The sequence below is a fragment of the Salarias fasciatus genome, chromosome 11 (genome assembly GCF_902148845.1).
Source record: "Salarias fasciatus chromosome 11, fSalaFa1.1, whole genome shotgun sequence".
NCBI classification, from domain to species: domain Eukaryota; kingdom Metazoa; phylum Chordata; class Actinopteri; order Blenniiformes; family Blenniidae; genus Salarias; species Salarias fasciatus.
Window position 1 is genome coordinate 30174888 of NC_043755.1, and position 16703 is coordinate 30191590.

A 16703-nucleotide genomic window follows, 5' to 3' on the forward strand; every position below is an offset into this window, starting at 1 on the left:
TCAAAGTTCAGGGTTTTTCAATCTTCCTCAGATAAAAAGTCGGATATTTCACCAGCGGCTCATCTCCTGACTCAGATTCCTTAATTTTATTGAAACATAAGAAGAAATGGCTCTGTGTTTATGCAGTGCTCCTGTTTGGTACATTTTGGGAGGAGTTTTGTATTCTTGTCCTCTTCTTGAGCAGCTTTTCTTGATTCACACCCATTTAGCTCCCATTTTCCTCCAAAGTTCCACATGCAGCATCGGGGGCTCGTAATTTGACACCATCCTCATTTTACTGGCAGCTGGAATATCTTGAACAGACGATTGAGAATCTAAATCTTTCTCGAACAGAAATGCAAATGTGACTTCCTCCTCAAAACATGCTGGAAACCTCCTTATTTAACACCGTGGCCTCATTTAACCGCAGTAACGTTGCGAATACAGGCTGAACATACGTGTCAGAACATTTCCAGACCATCACTTTAAATCAGGGAACAGCTTGCCGTTTTGGGAAATGTGTGTTTGTCCTGCCAGAGGTTAAAAAAGAAGCAGCTCCACACGAAGAGCCAGGAGACGTTTATTTTAGCTCTGTTAACAGACTTTATATTTCATGGAGGAAACCTTTTCTTCCAAATTCCATAAACTAGATCTTAATATTTTCTGTTTCTGAAGGAACCAGACAGCATTATGGACCAGTCATGGTTCAATGTAAAGTTTTTTTTAACTCAAAATAAATATACTTTAGCTGTTGGATCTGTAATTGACGTCTGTTTGTCTTTATAGAGACAGTATCTGTGTACTTACCTGCCAACCTCCATCCCTGCCTTACTCACCTGTCGAGCTGCCTAAAGCCTAACCTCTGTGGATTAGAGACAATACATGAAACTCCTCAACAAAACTCATAACACATCATGCCGGCGCCCCAAATCTGAAATGGGACCAACTTGCTGACAGGCAGCAGCGCGAACAGCGGCAGTTTTTGAAAAGAACTCGGAGTCTGGATCGTAGAAATCACAGATGAGGCATCAGGGATTCAGACACATGCGGCGAGACGAGGGCACGTGCGCTCGCCCAGAGGGAGCCTTTACATGAACCGGGAATCTGCTGCTGCAGCCGTTCCACACACACAGCAGCTTGCACGCATGCATCTTCCACCCTCCCACACATCAGGTGTCCGTGTCGAGCCGGGACTCACGCAGCGCGCACACACACACACACACACACACACACACTGCCGGCACGCAGACTCTGCTGCACACTGAGGAAAAGGGCGTGCGAGCCTTCCTCGCCTTGTCAACAGGATGAGAGGCGGCGAGATAGAGGCAGGGGCATCGGGCTCCTCGGGGCCCGCTCTGGGATTTCCTCCAGAAGACAGAAAAGGAAAATACAACACCGTATAAATAGATCTGCACCGCTCCAAACACTGATACGGCCTCAACACAGCGAGCTGGAAGCGTGGAGGGGGAACCAGATTTGCTTTGAATTTCCTGCTGGGGGTGGGGGGTAGAGGGGGGGGTAGAGCGGGGGCTCGCTTTCATCCATGTGGATCTTTGTCTCCACTTAAGTGTTGTTGCATTTTCTTTTACCTCCCACAGGGCAACAGTAGCGTCACCACAGCTTTTTGACGCAGGGTAATTTTTTGATTTTGCAGCAGTGTCCTCTCTGTGAATGCAAAACGTTTTGAGCTGGTTTGACTGAACGTTTTTTTTTATATATATCAAATGGATGCACAGATTTCCTAATGCGTTGTCAGGATTGGTCCAGCAGGCCTGACGCTCACTCTGCTCTCTCTCTCTCCCCCCTCTTGTGGTGCCTGCAGGCTGGAGAGGAGCCAGCCGGTCTGCCCGTCGTTCAAACTGCAGCTGGAAGAGTGTCTGTCGGCCGAGCAGGTGCCCACCCCGGAGCTCATCCAGGGCTACGTCAAGAAGGTACGCCTCAAATGCCTGGCTCAACAGGTCCCTGACTGGAAAGAACCACACATGCAGGAAAGCAGAAATAGAAACTTTCAGTATCTTCTAGCGTCGTGTTTGTAGTAAGAAACTCCAGCTTCATTCTTGCATAAACTGCTCCGGCTTTGTTCAGCGTGTCAGTCTGTCTGAAAGCCTCGAGAACAAAAACACGTCCCACGTTTACAACTGTGTCTCTGTGAACAAGCACATGGTTCAAGCTGCCAGCGAGCACGCCGCCGTCAAGCCGGAGGCTTTTAATAGCAGCTTGTCACCGAACGCTCGGAGCGCAGTTGCCAATAAAGTAGACCGTGCCAGAGGAGTGGCAGTGTGAGGATTTCTTTCTGGTTTTTGGAGGGTTTAATTGCCACCTGTACTCATACGAAAACACAGAGGTGGCGACTCCGCCTGTGTGTTTTTAGTGGATGTCAGTTAGAACTGAATGGCAACCCCACAACTCAGATTTTATTGATGCGTGGCTGATCTGAGCCGGGTCAACAGTCTGTATTATTAGAAATTTAGACGGCTGAATAGTTTATCCTTCAGCAAATCAGTTTGAATTTCAAACAAAAAGCAAAGACTGTGAGAAGATCTGTCATGAAGAAATTGTCTTTAATAAAGTCTCCAAATGAAAGTCGTGGGGGGCCAGCTGAGGAAACGCCTCTCACCACAAAGACTAACATCTCCACTGCTAATTATAATGCTCATTGCACCTACATCAATCATTTATTTTAATATGATGTTAAAACTTCTGTCTGCCACAAACCTCGTGCATTCCAGCTTCCACATAAATGTGAACAATATCATTTTTACACGAAAACCTTCAGTAGATCAGGACACATTTGAGTGAAGAGTCTTTTCCTCTCCGTGTTACAATATGAATTTTCAGAAATCAGTAAGAATCTATTCCCCAAAATATTGCGTATACAGACGTTTTCATGAGTTTTGTCTGATCAAATTGTGAATAAACATTACATTTTAGTACGTTTTGTTCCATATGAAGGTACTTGAGTAGAAGTGAGTACGAGTAGAACCCCCAGCAGCAACAAAAAGTCTTTGTATATTGTTTGGATACGCAGTATGTTCTACGGAATTAATGATTCATTCAATTCAATTCAATTCAGCTTTATTTATGAAGTGCCAATCACATTATTACTCATATCACTACTCGCTATCAACAGGTAGTTCAAGGTTTAAGCTACTTTCATTCTTTTGTTTTTCTACATCAATAAAATGAGAATGGACAGAAAAAACTGGTTTGATGTGAGATGTCTCATGTGTTCGATCGCTTCAGATGATTCATTAGTGGGAGCAAACCCTTTTTTTTTTTTTTTAACTCTCTGAAAAGACGCTAAAAAGCTTTGAAGAGCTGCGGGAAAGGGTGAATTCAAGTCGAACTGTAACTCTCCATGAGTCGCTGTGGTGTGGAGCAGCAAGGCTGCTGCTGGGGCTTTAAAATGCGGCACGTTGTCGAGTCGTCCCACGGTGCTTTCAAGTGTCTGAACATTTCTGTGTAATACACTAAGAGCCGTTCTTCCTCGGTGGTTCAAGGCTAATGTTAATTAGCAAACCAAATAGCTTTGACATATCTGTATTTTCCACTGAGGAGATGAAAGCAGCTAAACAGGAGCCCGAGATCTGAAATCACTGATTTAATAATGAAGCGGCTCTGTTCGGATTACACTGCCTGTTTGAAATGGCTCTTCAGATGAAATATATGTCACACCCTCCTCTTCCTCCTCCTCCTCCTCTTCCTCCTCTGTGAGTTGCTAATGCTGCGTCATCGTGATTCCAGCTTAATCTATATATTACCGACCGCCATGCCGGCCTTTCAAGGCTCGCCCCCGAACCTTTCCGCACATGTTGCCCTTCGATTAGTCATGCAGCCGCAGTCCTGCAGGACCTCATTACTGTTGGTTATCATTTTAATCTACGGAGCTGCTCCACGCCTGCTGGAGGAGGAGCAGGAGGCCACGCTGGAAATCTATTAAAACCGAAGTGGACATGGATGAGCGGTGGAGGAGAAGTCTCGGCCCTCTTTTATATATTTTCTCGTTCTATTTTTTCACCCCTTCCTGCATTACCTTTCTCTTCCTCTCTCGCGTCTCCGCTGTTATCTCTTTATCCCGTCTTTCTGTCATCTCCACCTTCTCAGTCTCTCTCGCCGAGGTTTTCATCTTGACCTTCACACACCTTCGCCCGGCGCCACTTTAATAACTTACGGGGGGAAATAGGAAATGTGCTCTCAAGTCAAAATTGAAATGGGTTTTTCATGACGGGCTGTTGATATTCTGCTGGCGCCGTATTGGAAGCTACTTCCTGAATATTTTCCATCAAATTTATCCTCGGCATCATTTCGGTTAATGAAGAGAAACGATGGGACTTCGACCTGGAAAACCTCCGTTTGGATCTCTGTGAGACTTTTGTCTTTTCATTGAGATTGAAAAGGTTAAAAAAAAAAAGACTTTTGAATTAATGATGAATTCCTCTGTCAAACACAAGAATATATTTAGAACCAAATCCAAAAAAAACGTGTCGGCTGCAGTGTGAACGCTATACAACCAGGAAGTGAACGACATGCGCTGAAGAAAATGTGGTGCCGTTTATAGAAGTAAATGTGGAAGCTAAACTGGTCAGCAGGTGTACAAACATTTTCAAGCTTTCGCCTGTGGGTCTCCTTGACAGCAATGGAAGTCACTGGAGATCGCACTTTGTGTGCAACATTTCTGTAACGCACCAGTCTCCCTTTTAAAGAGGGAACTGTGACGCTGAACTTTCAAACCTTGGTCAAAATCCGTGTTTCATCTCTTCACTCTTCTGATTTTAACAGGGCTTCTCCAACACAATGTGCATTTGCTAACATTTACCAGACCGTCATCTGCATAAGTAGAGGCACATTTCTTGTAGTGCGAATGAACAAAGCCGACTAACAATATACGAAGGTTGAAAGTTTGATTTAAATATAAAAGTCTGCATTTTGATCACACATTGATCTTCCAGTTCAGATGCATTGGGACGGAGCAAAGAGTAGAAATGCTGAGGCCTCCTTTACAAAATGTTTTCAAGTGAAAATGAAAAACATTTGTGGAGTTTTGGGTCTCATTGACATGGGAGCAATGCTCAAAAGACAAATTTTTGAAAACAGCTGCCAAACTTTTCAAATGAAAAAGCTCAAGCGAGTGAATCCTGGTCCCTTTGAAACCGTGGGTCTCGGCTCCAGCGGCTGGAGCGGGACGGCATGGCGTGGAGAAGAGTCGAGTCAGAAGAAGAAAGAGACAAAAACCGTCTGGTGGTCAGACGTGTAGAGGTGCAGGAGAGCAGGCTTCTCATTGGTAGATGTCAGAAGACTGCATATCACGGTTGCTTGTAGCTAGCTGCTAGCTAACTACTGGGGCAGGACTTCTGCTGTGAAAAGTCTCAAGTGAATTGAGTCCCGGACTATCCCGATGCGTCTGGGCCTAAAACTAAAGTCAGCATCCAGCGTCGTGCTGGGGGGGACAGGCCTTTAGCATGCTGACCCAGCCCAGTGACGACTGGAGTTCTCTTCACGTTTACAACTATTTCACTGTATAACTCCGTTCTCTTCACCAGATGTGATCCTCATGTCAATACGGCACAAGTTGTGGCTGATTTATTGTTATTAAATAAAATGCTGATGACAATATTAACGTCAGAATAATACAAATGTTACCAATAATAAATTCAATCATTACGGCTCTCGGCTCGAATCTCCTGTTACATCGAGCGCGCCGACTTCAGACAGTCGTTCATTTTTCGTCTCCCTCGGCTTGCATCACCATTAAATGAGATACAACAGTTGCTCCTTTTTATCTCAGCAATTCCATTTCAGCATATTGGTGCGGGGAAATGTGACGCGGCGGCACCCGGAGAGCGCCGGGCCGATATTAAACAATACGGCTGGAAACAATGTGACTGTTTTCCAATTTAATTTCATAGTGAATAACCTGCAGTTTGATTTGATTCCTTCTATTTTCTCCCGTCGCCGTGGAGGAGGGTGGAGGAGAAGGGGGGTTTGTTTGGCGAGACGGGGGCAGAAATGGAGAGTGGCATCATTAACATTCCCCGACAGTTAACGTTTCAATCTCACTCTCTTGGGGAAGGGGGGGTAAAAAAAAGAAAACAAACCAGACCAATATTGACATTAGATGGTAGATGACAGTGTGACGGAGAACGGAGTGGAGAGTGTCGATGAGGGGACGCCGCTCCGGACCGACTCGGGTCGCCGCCGCGACAATCTAATCAAAACTGTGTGATTGGAGGAGCGACGGGGGAAGAAGACGAAGAAATAAACAAGGGATGTGAGGGACGCAGAGGAATCCATAAAAATACCAAACTGAACCCAAAACGTGAGGAAGCTTGACTTCAGAGGGTCGTTTCTTCAGCGTAACACGGCCGTTCTCACCTCTAGTTCCACACTGTTACAGAACTTTTATAAATGGAGCAGAAGTTGGAGTTGAGCCGTCGGTTCGGGGCGGTTCAGGTCAGGAAGTCTTCAACCCGCCGCTCCGACGCCTCATGTGGCGATTTGACCCCGCCGGAATGGCTCCCCGGAGTTTTAACTCATTTCTATGTGAATAAACAGATTTATCTTATTTTAGTTTGGTTGTACAAGAGGGAATCATTCAGAGAGTCAGAGAGACTTAAATCTCACAGCTCGAGGAGAAAAACGTGACGCGTTGATCAGTGGAAGTGGTTAAAAATAATCACTTAAACAGATAAAATAGTTAAAACAGCTAACATGGTTACAAACTGGCCATAAAAAGAATGGGTACATTAAAATGGCTAAGTGGCAAGATGCATCTGAAATTAAAAATGTGAATAATTTTTTAAAATAGTTCAAATGGCTGAAAACACCAAATTAAAATAGCAGCCTGATATGGCTGAAACTGCTAAAAGAACTTCAGTAGAAGAATACTAGTGAAGGTAAAATGACAAAAAACAATCTATGAAAAAGATTTACTTTTTGTTGTTATACTCAAGAACTGCTGAAGAGCGAGATTTCTCTTTTATATACAATCTACTAGTCTATAGTAATAAATCTACTTGACTGCATTCATTGAAAATTATGAGATTTAAATTTTTTTTTTACATTTTATTTACTGGAATTAGTAGCATTTGTCTTCTTTCTGCAATCGCAGAAGCTTCGGAGTAGTTTCACAAACCAAAATGGAAGAAGAGTGAAAGAAATCACAGCTGCTGGAAGCCATGAGAAACATTCCAGTTTGACGATCACCTCAAACTTTCCGTTGTTTTGTTTGCGATCAGTTGGAAAAGGTCTGTTCTTCTGGTTCTGCTTCCTCGACTCTTCATTTAAACTTTCATTCTCACTCATGCTTGAAAACCCAAAGCTAACAAATCCAAAGTCGTCTTCACAGCCAGGATTTGACTAATTAGTTTGAAAGCAGTCAGAAATGCTCAATTTTCTTGTTTGGCTCTGGTCCAGAAGCGGGATGATATTCAGTTTTATTTATTCATTAGAAACTTGGTGGTTTTGCTCTGGAACGTTTGATCAGCCGAGTTTCTGATTCATTTTCTCTTAACTCTTTTAAACGTCGGTGGAGACGAACTCAGAATTTTAAAAGTGCGTCTCGTTTGTTTTGAACAGCAGATCCAGGACGCGGCGGACCAGGGCGTGACCTTCGTGGGCTTCGTGCAGGAGCCGTACGGGGCCCCCTGCACCCGGATCCGGGAGCCCGACACCCCCTCGCTGTCCCTGCACTCCAGCCCCAGCTCGGTGCTGGGCTCGCTGGGCAGCTGCAGCCCCTCCGACCCCTCCAGCCCGCAGAACCAGGCGGATCCCCCGCCCCAGCCCGAGGGGGCCGGGGGGGAGGCGGAGGACGGGCAGGACCGCGCCTCGCCTGCCGCCTCGCCTGCCGCCTCGCCGGTGTCGGAGGCAGACCCGGAGGACGACTCCAGCCGCCACAACAACAAGGACTGTGATCCGGAGACCAACCAGAGGCCCAGATTCAGGCAGCGCAGGGGCGATGGTGAGTGGTTTCCATGGTGACCGTCGTACGCTAATGCCCTGAGAGATGAATGAATGAATGAATGAATGAACGACGTTACGAGAGAACACTCACTGGTGCAGCTGCTCATCCTTTCAAGCTTCATTCACACGACGTTTCTCGTTTTGAGTGTCCGTTCACACGACAACGGAGCCAAAAATGTTCAAAAATAGTTTGAAATCGCACCTCTTGAAAACGCTCTGATTCCATTAGAAAACATTTTGAATAGTTAGCACACATGCAACAACAACTTTTATTTAATTGAGTGTGATCTTCCGGTTGCGCTGCGCAACAGCTATATCCTTATTTAGCGCACATGTTGTGTTCAGGTTAGCAATCATGCTGGTTTCTATTGGTAAAATGAGCAGTGCGATCCATTGATCTTTGTGCAAATAACAGATCAATTAATTGAACAGGACCATGGATAGATCGCCCGAAAGTGTTTTAGTTTCTTTTCACAAACATCCAACAGCACCTACTAGTGGCCGAGTTTTCAGCGTTTCTGCTGTTTATCGTTTTTACATTTCTGTGTAAAGGTGAAAATTTTCTGAAATGAAAACACAAAAAAGAGACGTTATCACTAAAAACGTGATGAAACCAGTCGCATTTTGATTGTTACTGACTGTATTCTTCACTCACAGTGAATACTATGTTTTAGTGCTTTGTACAGAGTAAATCAGAACATTATGTTTGAATATATTTCACAAAAAAAAGCTGAGATAAGTAATGTTAAAACGACAGCTCTGTCCACTATCATAGTGAGAATAAACATCTCATCTCAGCAGCTGAATGTATCATTTTCATGGTTTGGAAGAACAAACCATCCAGAGGAAGTGAGAATAATTAGCCCGACGAGAACGGTGGAATTAAAAGGTCAAAGGGGTTTTATTTTTAGCTCGGTCCAAATGGCGTGCGATCTGCCACATGGCTATACAAACAAATTACACAGAGCGGGCCTGATGAGGGAATCATCGTTAAGATAATTAAAGGTCAAAACGTCAAACTGTGAGCAGCCACAACACCGTCAGAGTCGCACATTTATTTCTTTTTTTTTTTATGACCGGTGTTACCTGATGATTGTGCAGCGTTATGAGTTAACCGGTTTTAGACTGTTTCCAGAGCTGAATGTTGTTTTATAGATACAAAGCTGTTCTTCCTTTTTTCTGATTGCTGGAAAAAAAAAAAAAAAAAACGAATCCACTTGGTGCCTCGAACAGCATCGTGAACTGTGTCCGGCTGTTAGCATTAGCATTAGCATGCACTCACCAAATCTCTGATTAACATTAGCGTGCTTGAGTGAAGGGTCTGACTGCCTGATGGCGAATATTCCAAGGTTATAGAGCGTCTTCCTCCCGCTCAAGGCCTCAGTATACTCCCCCGTCGCCGCCACGGCGTTCCTACGCCGGCAACCCTACGCCGCTACTGAACATATCTTGCTCCTGCGTCAAGGGAACGCCCTCCTCTGCCAAGCCGCTAGCAGTCACAACAACAATGCGGCTTCCGTAGCTCCGGCTTTACCTAGACATAGATCTATAGACATAGATTTCTAGACGTACGTATCTAGACATGCGTGCATTTACCGAACATATATCTGCATATATGACATATCTGGTGACACCGGGCTGTGGTGGAGGAGAGGCTGAGCAGACCGTGATGAAATATTGGTGAAACTAATGAGCTTTTGGACGATTAAAGCCGTTTGAGGAGCGGCTATACACATAGCCCCGTCTGCTAACAGTGCTAACACTGCTAACAGTATAGGGATGTGCGCCGCTCAATTTTGGATCTAAATTTCTCCTGAAGCACTGTTCGGATCAGAAAAGCATTCCAGGTGAGTTCTACTTTATTCTAAAAACAACGCGAAAGCGGACCAATCACAGCCCTCGACGTTCACGTCATCACGCGTCGAAACGACGCGAAGTCACAATTTTCGGGAGGCGCACGTCAAGCCCCGACGTAGCCCGTCGTAGGGCTACGACGTCTACGTCGTAGGAACGACGTAGCGGCGACGGGGGAGTATACTGAGGCCTTCAGACTGACCCACACAGAGCCGACAACTCCGATAATCTGCCAGGGCCTCATCACAACGATAACTGAGTAACTTTACACTTTTCCGTGACGGTTTGCGCTCCGATGGAACCACAGCTGACTGACGGTCTCAGAGGGGGGATAATTTCCTCGTTGTTAAGTCCCGCTATCGAGAGGATCAGCTGTAAACTGTAGCTGCTTTGTGTCACACGCTGACGGAGATCCCAGCCGACAGCTTCTAATCTTCAGCCAATATCTGTCTGCATGTCTGTGTAACTTTCTGCCGCTCCCTTCAGGCTGTTTGACTAAAAACACAGCGCTGGGCCGCGGATTCCTCCTGAAAGACTTGGCGTCTGCGGAGGTGTCGTTTCCTGCGATTGCCTCAATGTTACACAACAGCGTGTTGCCGCGGGATGTAATCCTCTCTATCTGCTCCACAAAGGGGATCTGTTTGTAGCCGTGGTGCATTCAGAGTCACACTTAGCTGACAAATAGAGGTGTTTAGACGCTTTCTTTATGCAGGAGACGCACGTTTCTTGGTTCGTCTTCCGACTTTCCAACAAGTGAGCTTTGGTAGCTACACCTCTATGAGCCGCTCACCCACTTCCTCAGCGTGAGGGCCGCTAAAACCAGCAAGACGTTTCTAGTCTTGGCTTCACTTGAGCGTCTCAGATTAACAGATGGAGACGCCCACCGTTCCTGCTCGCCCTCCTACTGTCTCTCTACTCTTTCTGACACCAGCTATTTGTGATTGTGTGTCAGTGCGGTGTTGGAATTGTGCGTCGGACACAGGCCCCAGTGGGAGTGTCGCCTCACGCTGCACGCCTGTACGGACAGTATTCACTGGAATCTGATGCATGTATTCAGCACCGAGCAGTACATGTGTTTGTATTCAGTGGTTTTGCTTCAGAACGTTCGGTTCGGTACAGATCTGTGCACGAGGGATTCCCGGTCCAGGTATCAGAACAACGTTTTCGTTGGCCTGCAGCGGCCTCCTACACTCTACGGCAGCCCGTGCACGTCACGGCTACCGCTGGCGAGGGACCAGAGCTTGAAGTTATAGTTTAGTTATAGTATTTGATACATTTCTTGCTTATTTTTTATATATTTTATTTATTTAATGTCTTATTCAATTTATGACCAGACAGCACTTTATACCATTTTTTTTATGCTTTGTATAAAGTTCAAAAGTTCTCAATGAAAAAAAACAAAAAAACAAATGTATGTTTTGCGTTTTGGAAGCTGTATCTCTAATGAACCCGGCCGTGGCTTCCACACTCTTGGCGCTGCCGCAGGCCGCAGCCCACCGGTCCATCTGGGCCTCCCCGCAGAGCGTTTTGCAGTGAGATAATCCCCCACTGCCTCGTCCTCCACCTCCCCCTGCTTCGCAGCTCCCCCTCCCCCTCCACCCACACCGGCCAGCAGCGCCGGCGTGGCAGCGAGCCGGGGCGGCGGGGGGGGGGCGGCGGGGGAGTCTGCCAAACTCCCATGTCCCCTCTCTGCTAATGCCCGGCCCGCCGAGGAGGCCCGAGAGCCGCCGCCACCGCTGCTGCTGGCTTGTTCCCGCTAATCCCTCAGATCTCGAGGTGAGCGCCGTGCAAGTGTTGGCAGCGAAAACTGGCAAAAGTCCGAGGATTACGGCGGAAAGGGGAACAGCGTCCCCGAAGCCGAGGCCCGGGACTGAAACGGAATCCTGCGAGTTCTCAGACTCTCACGCTCGGATGGGTTCACGGGAAGATAAACACCAACAGAAACCGTATCGAGATGAATGACAGCACTGCTTCTTTAACAGCTAAATTAAAATACAGTATGCATGAGCAAAAACAGAGAATTAAAACCTGGACGCTTTGCTAATCATTGACAAACAGAAACGTTTGATCTCTTTTCCCACAGAGTGCAGGAGATATTCCTAGAGACTCATTTCTATATTAACTTAATGAATGTTTTAATTAAGACCAGTCAATTAGTCTTCATAAAAAAATTAAAAAAAACTTGAATTTAATCACAACTCCATCAGATATTGAGTAATGCTGAAATATAAGGCCGTTTGACGGTTAGCATGTTGTAGTTCAGGCTTTGAATGAAGTTAAGTGGAAGAAGCACGTTGTGTTTGTTCATTATTGCGTTGATCTGGGGGAGATCACAGTGTCTCGGGCCCTGCTCACACACTGTTTTCAAGTTAAAACAAATTTTTGTTTTCATCTTTTAAAAAACTCTCTGTGTAATTCATGAAAATTCATGTTTTCTGAAAGGTTTCTGTTGCACAGTGCAGTGGCAGTAAATAGTTCCTAACCCTCCGTGAGAAGGAATCATTCATAACAATGAGTGCAGTGTGCTCTGGTAGAATGAGCTGACCAAAAACGTCAAGTGAGGACAGTTTAGAGGAGCTTCAGTGTTCACGGCGTCTTGTTCTCTGCATGCAAACACCGCTGGTTTAATCACAGAAAACAGCGCCCAACGGGAAAACTTTGTCATTTGCAGCTTTTCAAACATCATTTTCAAAATGTTGCCATCTGAACATGAAACTTTTCTGAAACCAAACCACAAAGAATTCATGCAGATTAATATCCAAATGTTTGATTTACATGTGGTTGAACATTGCTGCAGTCGAGCACGTGACTGCTGTCGACAGCCTACATGTACAGGTACAGATAAACAGCAGGACGGAGAGGGGGACTGCGACTAATGGCGGGCAGCTGCACGAGGTTTCAGCGGCACTGTACATGAATAAAACACTACGGACCTGCTTGACTACGATCCTGCATACTGAGGGCTGAATTGCTAGACTGCGATCTCTATTTGCAGGTGTTTTGCAGGTGAACCAGTGAAGAATGAGCGGCAGTACACACCAGGATGTGTATTCATATGAAAGCTTTGTGTGCATGAGATCCTGTTTACACAACTGTGATGTGTTCAGAAGGAAATAAAGATGATTTGTCTGCAGTAATTAGTTGTGGCACAGGACATGATTAAAAGTTTAAGCAAGAATATAGAAACTATCTGAGAAAAAAGTCTGCAAATAAAAGTCACGTGGGGCCAAGCTACAGAACAATTCCAACAAGGTTTGGTTAAAAAGGAAGAACATTTTAATTACAGCTATTTCAAAACATGACAGGAAGGATTAAATTGGGGATACAAGCAACTGAAATGAGTTTTCTTGGATTCATTTTTGTTTTTAGAATAGCAGATTTTTGGATGAGATGACGTGCAGAAACCCTGCGATGTTAGTCCAACTTCACCAAAGTCACAAAGAATTAGGTTCTGTCTTTGGTGTAATCTCGATGTCCATCAGTCCGACATCTCAAAGGCAGTTTATTCGTCGGTGGGATCAGTGTTATCTCTGCTCTGATGGGATCAGATTATGGAAGCAGACGTCTGAATGGCGACATGTCGGCTGGTAAAGCCACACGGCTGAGACCGGGCCAGCGTTACTGACCTCGCCGTTCGGACACGTCGGATCAGCCTTCCAAGCAACGTGCAGCCCTAACCACATTCACATGCCCGGTTTTCTTGTTGTCCATTCCACTGGAGGTCACGTTAACGGCACAAACCCTCCTCTGAAAGGATCGGCTGTTTGTCTGCTGATGTAATGAACTCAAGTCATTCAGATCAAAAGACTTTATTATGCTGTGTGTGTGTGTGTGTGTGTGTGTGTGTGTGTGTGTGTGTGTGTGTGTGTGTGTGTGTGTGTGTGTGAGAGAGAGAGAGAGAGTGTGTTTCGGACACAAGGATACTCAAACGTGGCCATAAATTTTAATTCATTGAGGCATTAAGTAAAATATCGCCCTAAAAGCAGAGAAATGACCACTATAATCTTTTGAAGCATTAATAAAACTGGGGCTTGGACCAATTATTTAGCCATAAGGGGGGGAGGTTTCAGGCTTTTAAATCTTGTTCTTGGCTTGAACCCAAACAGCAAATGACTCTGCAGTGTTGTTTCTTTATGAGATGGTACCGTGGCATTTAGAGGAGGATAGCTCTGCTGGATTCAAGAAGAAACTTTGTGGGAGGCGTCCTCTGATTTATGTTAGTTGCTGATGGAGTTTCTTAAAGATCAAAGATCATTTAACCTTGCGTTCCCCTTTACAATGAAGCATGTGCAGGTCTGCAGTTTGCTCTGGGGAACATGGTACAAAGAGCTTCTATAGCGAAGAAGGGGAAACAACTGGGTCGATGGCAAATCGAGGCCATTTAGTGTGGATTTTTCAAACTGGACTCCAGTCCGTGCACCTTTCTGGCCTGAGTTTGCATGTTCTCTCTTTATGTGCCTGGCCGTGGGAGAGGGTGACTACATGTCTCTCTGGGATCGTTTCCATAACCCTGCAACCCTAATTTGTATGAAGTGGCTGGATGTGTGTGTGTTCAGTGCGTCATTGCTTCAAAAGCTCTACATAATGCTGATTTCACACTGCTGACTGCAAACAGTGCAAATAGAATGCTGAGCGTGCAATTTCCTCCACTTTCACACTGTATCACACAACTATAAAAATGAACCGTGGCGCATGTTTATTTCCTTTGGTTCCGAGGCTGAGGAATGACTGAGTGAGCCACATGGAGGATTCATCACTTCTCGCCTGGTTTAATTCCTGGCATTTGCGGGTGGTCATTGGGTTTGCTTGAGGTATTCCAACCTTTTGGTGGTCACAAACAAAGCAGACATTTCCTGACATAACAAATCATAGTGATTGATGTACATTGATCTATTACTATAAGACTTTCTATTTTTTTTCCACGGTTTTTGAGATAAGTCTCATTTTCCATATTCCATGCATTTAATATGGGACTTTTTATTGCTCTATAAATCCGAATGAAGCCTAAGATGGCGGGCCGCGTCCCTCAGTTGGACGACTCGTATGGAGACGGTTTAGTTAACGTGAGTTTTAGAAGAATTGTACATAATTTCACGAGCGGGTGGACGGGCACTTAACAACGCGGACATTTTCAGCTGTTGCATGAAGGTTAATCGGGAAATAGTGAAGAGAAAAATCGCCAACAAAACGCTGTTTACTTCCGGGAGACCTAAGTACGACACGGCCGCACTCTGTCCAATCAGAACGCTTCACAACCAGCAGCGTTTCATATGATTTAGTCCTTCTTTTTATCCATATAAATACGAACCTAATGAATCTAATTCTGAATTGCTTAGTTGGGAATAGACCAGTTCCGAATCAAAAGCATCCATGTAGCCACACTCATCGATGAATTCATGATCTTCAGTTCAGTGACTTTCTCTGCGAGCGCACCAGATCATGGTTAGAGTCCGTTTTTATGTGCATGCAGAGTTTCCATGTTCTTCCTGAACTAGAGGTTCTGATGAACCGGTGACCTGCAGTTCAATGTCCGCCTCTTCTACTGTGCGTCCATGTGTCCTTGAGCAGGACACCGGGTGTGGGCGTGTCATGGCAGCTACTGCTACTGGTGTGTGGGTGCATGAATGTGGCTGATCAGGAAAAGTGCTCTGAGATTGCAAACGTGTGTAAACTGCTGTATAAGTGATGTGCTTTTAGCGTTTGCCTTGGCTTGAAGCGAGTGCAGACGCTGCGGATGGATTTGATTGCATCGCTATGCATTTCTCTGCATGTTAAAAGACAAATCTGCATTAGTTCTATTTCCGAATCACTCAAGGCTGTCAGATAAATGCAAGGCTACGGCTCTTTATGAGTTTCTTTTCTCAGAGGCCTGTGTGATGGATATCAAAAAACAAACTTAAGCTCCTACCCTACATGTTGATGTTTCCTTTTGCACCATTCTGAGAGATTTCTGTGAGGTGAAAACTGCTGAAAAGAGCTGGAAAATCACTCACCTTCCCTCTTTGCCTGAATTACAGTCGCACTAGTGCCATAATTGTGGCACAATTAGAGTGTAATGAAAGATAATGCATGGAAAAACTCAGAGCAATTACATAGAAAACAGCTGATAATGAGAGACCGGCTGCATGTTTCTGTCTGCCGGCTGCAATTTTACATCAGGCTGTTATAAAAGGTAGCGCTCAGAGATCTGATGGGGATTAGTCATCAGCGAATCTCTGTTTATTGTCACTTCTCTCAGTACAGTCTGGTGACACGAGTTAAAACTGCATTTCTGAGTCAGAGAGAAAGGAGTCTGGTGCGAGTTATTAAAAGAAGGTTCAGCTTCCAGTTACTCATTACTTATTTAAAATGATCAGAGCTACTGTAAAAAGGTCTGGTTCTATAATCTGAACGTGAGCTGAAGCCAGTGGGAGGAAGATGCTCTATGTTCTGGATGTTTGTGTTCCTGGAAGTAAACAGATTTATGAGCTCTTGGGAAAAAAAAAAAAACAGCTGAGATGCACTAACGTGCAAACAGACGCACAGCTCTCTTAAAGGGAAGCTAATGCTTACGGCAGTATGCTAATGCTAAACGCAGGCTGTGTGGATATATGCTGATGCTAGTGTCGCTTATGGTCTGACGTTTTTCATGTTACTGTGAGCAGGACAGGATTACTAGGACCAAAGTTTCTGTTTATTCAAGACAAATGCGTTTCGTAATGCTAAGAGTGTCTCCAGTGAGCAGTTTGGTGACTTTTTAAATGTTTTTATGTGACAAATGTCGGATAATAAACCCACTGAGCCCACATTACAGTCAGATAAATACTGTCGATAGAGTCTCGTAAAATTATCACAGTGGTTCACGACCAGCCAGGCTTCCCTCCTCCAGTGAACAGCTGTTTATTGAAGGTATCGGTGTTTGTTCATGCAAA

General features: G+C 45.1%; 1 protein-coding gene across 2 annotated transcripts in view; it reads left to right on the forward strand.

The window, feature by feature from the left end:
- The window catches only part of rftn1b (raftlin, lipid raft linker 1b), a 141218-nt gene that overhangs the window by 73151 nt on the left and 51364 nt on the right, over window positions 1-16703 (forward strand). Inside the window, exons 4-5 of one of the 2 annotated variants that reach the window (XM_030102031.1) lie at window positions 1802-1910; window positions 7555-7936. In XM_030102031.1, coding sequence (XP_029957891.1) covers window positions 1802-1910; window positions 7555-7936 — 491 coding nt within the window. The remainder of the gene's footprint in view (window positions 1-1801; window positions 1911-7554; window positions 7937-16703) is intronic. The other variant, XM_030102032.1, reaches the window with a different exon arrangement.